At 54.2% G+C, this 3,634-nt stretch overlaps 1 protein-coding gene across 1 annotated transcript in view; it reads left to right on the forward strand.

The window, feature by feature from the left end:
- IRS4 (insulin receptor substrate 4) overlaps positions 1-3,381 on the forward strand; it is a 3,782-nt gene extending 401 nt beyond the window's left edge. Inside the window, 3 exon segments of the mRNA XM_023757444.1 lie at positions 102-255; positions 258-308; positions 311-3,381. Coding sequence (XP_023613212.1) covers positions 102-255; positions 258-308; positions 311-3,381 — 3,276 coding nt within the window.
- The last annotated feature ends 253 nt before the right edge of the window (positions 3,382-3,634 follow it).

A 3,634-nucleotide genomic window follows, 5' to 3' on the forward strand; every position in this document is an offset into this window, starting at 1 on the left:
CCCGCCGGGGGGGGGGTTCCCCCCGTTTCCCATGCTTTTTCCCGGGGCCCGGGGGCCGCCCGCACAGGGTCCCGCCATTTCCATCCGCCTTTTTCCCCCAGGATGAGATCCTTGCTTTTTGGGGGCGGAGAAACGAATCGGGGCAAAGAGGAGCTTGGTTCTTTGCCGCTCAACCCCCCCTATCCCTCAGGGCAAAAACCCCCCGTGCGGCCCCCCCGGCGGAACTTGAAGGAGAGCCCGTTCCCCTTGCCGCCCCCACGCTGCGGAGCCACCGTTCTACAAAGATGTGTGGCAGGTAATAGTCAAACCAGGGGGCTGGGGCATAGAAAAGAGCTGAGCGGCGTGTTCCGGCTCTGTCTTACCGACGAGGAGGTTGTGTTTGTGAGGCTGAATACCGAGGTGGCCAGCGTGGTGGTCCAGCTCCTGAGCATCCGTCGCTGCGGACACTCTGAGCAGTATTTCTTCTTGGAAGTCGGCAGGTCCACCGTCATCGGTCCAGGGGAGCTCTGGATGCAGGTCGATGACTGTGTGGTGGCCCAAAATATGCATGAGCTCTTTTTGGAGAAGATGAAAGCCTTGTGTGCAGACGAATACCGAGCCCGCTGCCGCAGCTACAGCATCAGCATCGGGGCCCACCTGTTAACCCTGCTGTCCACTAGGAGGCACCTGGACATGGTGCCGCCGGAGCCCGGCGGCTGGCTAAGAAGGTCCCGCTTTGAACAATTTTGCCACCTCCGGGCCATCGGTGATGGAAAAAACGAGATGCTCCTCACCAGGCACTCTGTAACACCCAGCGAGCCTGTGCCCCACTCCAGGCGAGGAAGACTGCACCTGCCCAGAGCGCGCAGGTCCAGGAGAACGATTTCTGTGCCGGCCAGCTTTTTTCGACGCCTAGCACCCTGCCCGGTGCGTGCTCGGCAGACTACAGAACCTCCCAGCGACAGAGTTTGCCTGTTTTCTGAAGCGTCTAGTTCCGGTTCTGGCAACTCTGGGGAAGAAGGCAATCCTCAAGGCCAAGCGGGTCAGGAAGGAAACACAGGTGACTACATGCCCATGAACAATTGGGGCTCAGGAGGTGGCCAGGGCTCAAGTGGCCAAGGCTCCAGTAGCCAGAGCTCAGGAGGAAACCAGTGCTCCGGCCGGGGGCAGGGCTCCGGAGGTGGCCAGGGATGCAGTGGTGGTCAGGGCTCAGGGGGCCAAGGTGCAGGAGGAAACCAATGCTCAGGAAATGGCCAGAGCCCCGCAGGTGGGCACGGTTCCAGCAGTAGCCAGGGAGCCAGTGGTGGGCACGGCTCAGGTAGTGGCCAGGGACCAGGAGATGGCCATAATTCAGGTGGTGGCAAGAACTCTGGAGGGGGCAAAGGCTCAGGAAGTGGGAAAGATTCCGATGGCAATGGTGAGTGGGCAAAATCTCTGAAGAAAAGATCCTACTTTGGCAAGTTAATTCAAAGCAAGCAACAGCAAATGCCTCCACCCCCACCACCTCCACCTCCGCCTCCGCCAGCAGGAGCAACTGGTGGAAAAGGGAAGTCTGGGGGAAGGTTCCGACTTTATTTTTGTGCTGACAGAGCAGCCACAAAAGAACGCAAAGAAGTCAAAGATACAGAGACTCTGGAAGGTGCAGCTCGGGGTCCTCACAGAGCCAGAGCTTTTCATGAGGACGAGGACGACCCATACGTGCCAATGAGGCCAGGGGTGGCTGCCCCTCTGGAAAGCTCCAGTGATTATATGCCAATGGCTCCTCAGAATGTTTCTGCTTCAGTAAAGTATCACTCCCGAGCCTCTTTTGAAGATTCAAGAGGGTACATGATGATGTTTCCCAGAGTGAGCCCACCACCTGCCCCAATTCCTCCAAAAGCATCTGATCCTGATAAAAAGGATGACTCTAAGGACAATGACAGTGACAGTGATTACATGTTTATGGCTCCTGGAGCCGGTGCAATTCCAAAAAAACCCCCAAATCCTCAGGGAGGCTCTTCCTCCAAAAGTTGGAGCTCCTACTTCTCTCTGCCAAAAACTTTTCGGAGCTCCCCATTGGGACAGAGTGACCACAGTGAGTATGTACCGATGTTATCTGGAAAACTCCTGGGGAAGGGCCTAGACAAAGAAGCCTCCTCAATCAGGGGCCCCAAATATGCAGCTTCAAAGCCTTCAGTTGAGGGCTTTGAAGCTACCCTCCAGTCAGTCTCCAAGCCTGGAGATGGGAGTTCACCTTCAAAGCCTTCAGATGATGGGCCCCCCAAGGACCAGGCTAAGAGACCTAACCAACTTTCTTTTATGACAAAAGGAAATAAAATCGAGCCAAAAACACAAAAGCCCACACGTGAGCAGAGAGAGGCTGACAGCTCTAGTGACTACGTCAACCTTGACTTCACTGAAAGAAGTAGCAATATGCCAGCCCCCGTTACTCAAGGACTGCCACATTCGTGGGGCATAATTGCTAACCCCAGACAGTCAGCCTTTTCTCATTACATGAATATTGAGTTCAGAGTGCCATTTCGAAATGCAACAAACGTCCTCTCAAATCTTTTAAGAGCTATTCCAGGTGCCAACCGCTTCTTTCTGGACAGTACTAGGCCACTTCTGCCTCTTCTTAACAGTGCTACAGGTAGCAATGCTAATGAGGAAGAGTGTGAGTACATTGAAGTGACATTCAACCCAGCAATGGCACCAGCCTTGCCTTTTGGTGACCGTGCCATTCGCTATGATGCTGAAACAGGTCGAATCTATGTGGTTGACCCATTTTCTGAGTGCTGTATGGACATTTCTCTCTCCCCTAGCCGCTGCTCAGAACCACCACCTGTAGCTAGGCTGCTGCAGGAAGAAGAGCTAGAGAGAAGCCCACAAAGCCGTTCGCAAAGTGTCTTTGCATCCACCAGAGCTGCTGTCTCGGCTTTCCCTACCGACAGCCTGGAGAGAGACCTCTACACCTCCCGAGGCTCGACCTCCGCTGTGGGCTCTGAGCCAACCTTAGCTGTAGGCCGGGCTCTAGCCGCCGCCTCCGCCCTCGCCGCGGTCCCCGGTATGGGAGCAGCCGCCGCGGGCTTCGAGGCTGCCTCTGGATTTAACTCTGCCTCTGCCTGCTGGTTCCAACCTGTTGCTAACGCTGCTGGTGCCGCTGCTGGTGCCGAAGCAGTAAGGGGTGCCCACGTTGTCGGTGGCTCCAACCCTAGAGCCGAAAACCCATCTGCAGACCTTGCCAGAGGTGAGAACGGGGCTGGTGAGGCTGCTGCTGCAGCTGCTGCTCCCCCGCCACCACCTCGCCACTGGTTGCCTAGGCTCCCCGAGCGAGAAGATTCTGATGAGGAAGACACATACGTGAGAATGGACTTCGCCGGACCTGAGGACAAATAGTTCGACTCTCCCCAAAGAGGTTGGTAATTTTAGAATTAATTTCCCTAAAGTTCATGGTTAGTGCTTAATGAATTGATGCACTACTACATCTAAGGTGTTAGGGAAACTAAATCATTAGTTTAAATTGTTGAAACTTCATTCAGTGTTAATCCAACGACAAAACAAAAATATATTTGTAAAGTGCTTTAAAGTTCCAAAGTGAGTTAATATTTCAGTAGCTGCTGCCTATTTAGCATAGAAAATAGAATTTAATTATGTATGAAATACCTTGTGATCTTTG

Source organism: Myotis lucifugus, unplaced genomic scaffold (genome assembly GCF_000147115.1).
Source record: "Myotis lucifugus unplaced genomic scaffold, Myoluc2.0 scaffold_2, whole genome shotgun sequence".
Classification (NCBI taxonomy): Eukaryota; Metazoa; Chordata; class Mammalia; order Chiroptera; family Vespertilionidae; genus Myotis; species Myotis lucifugus.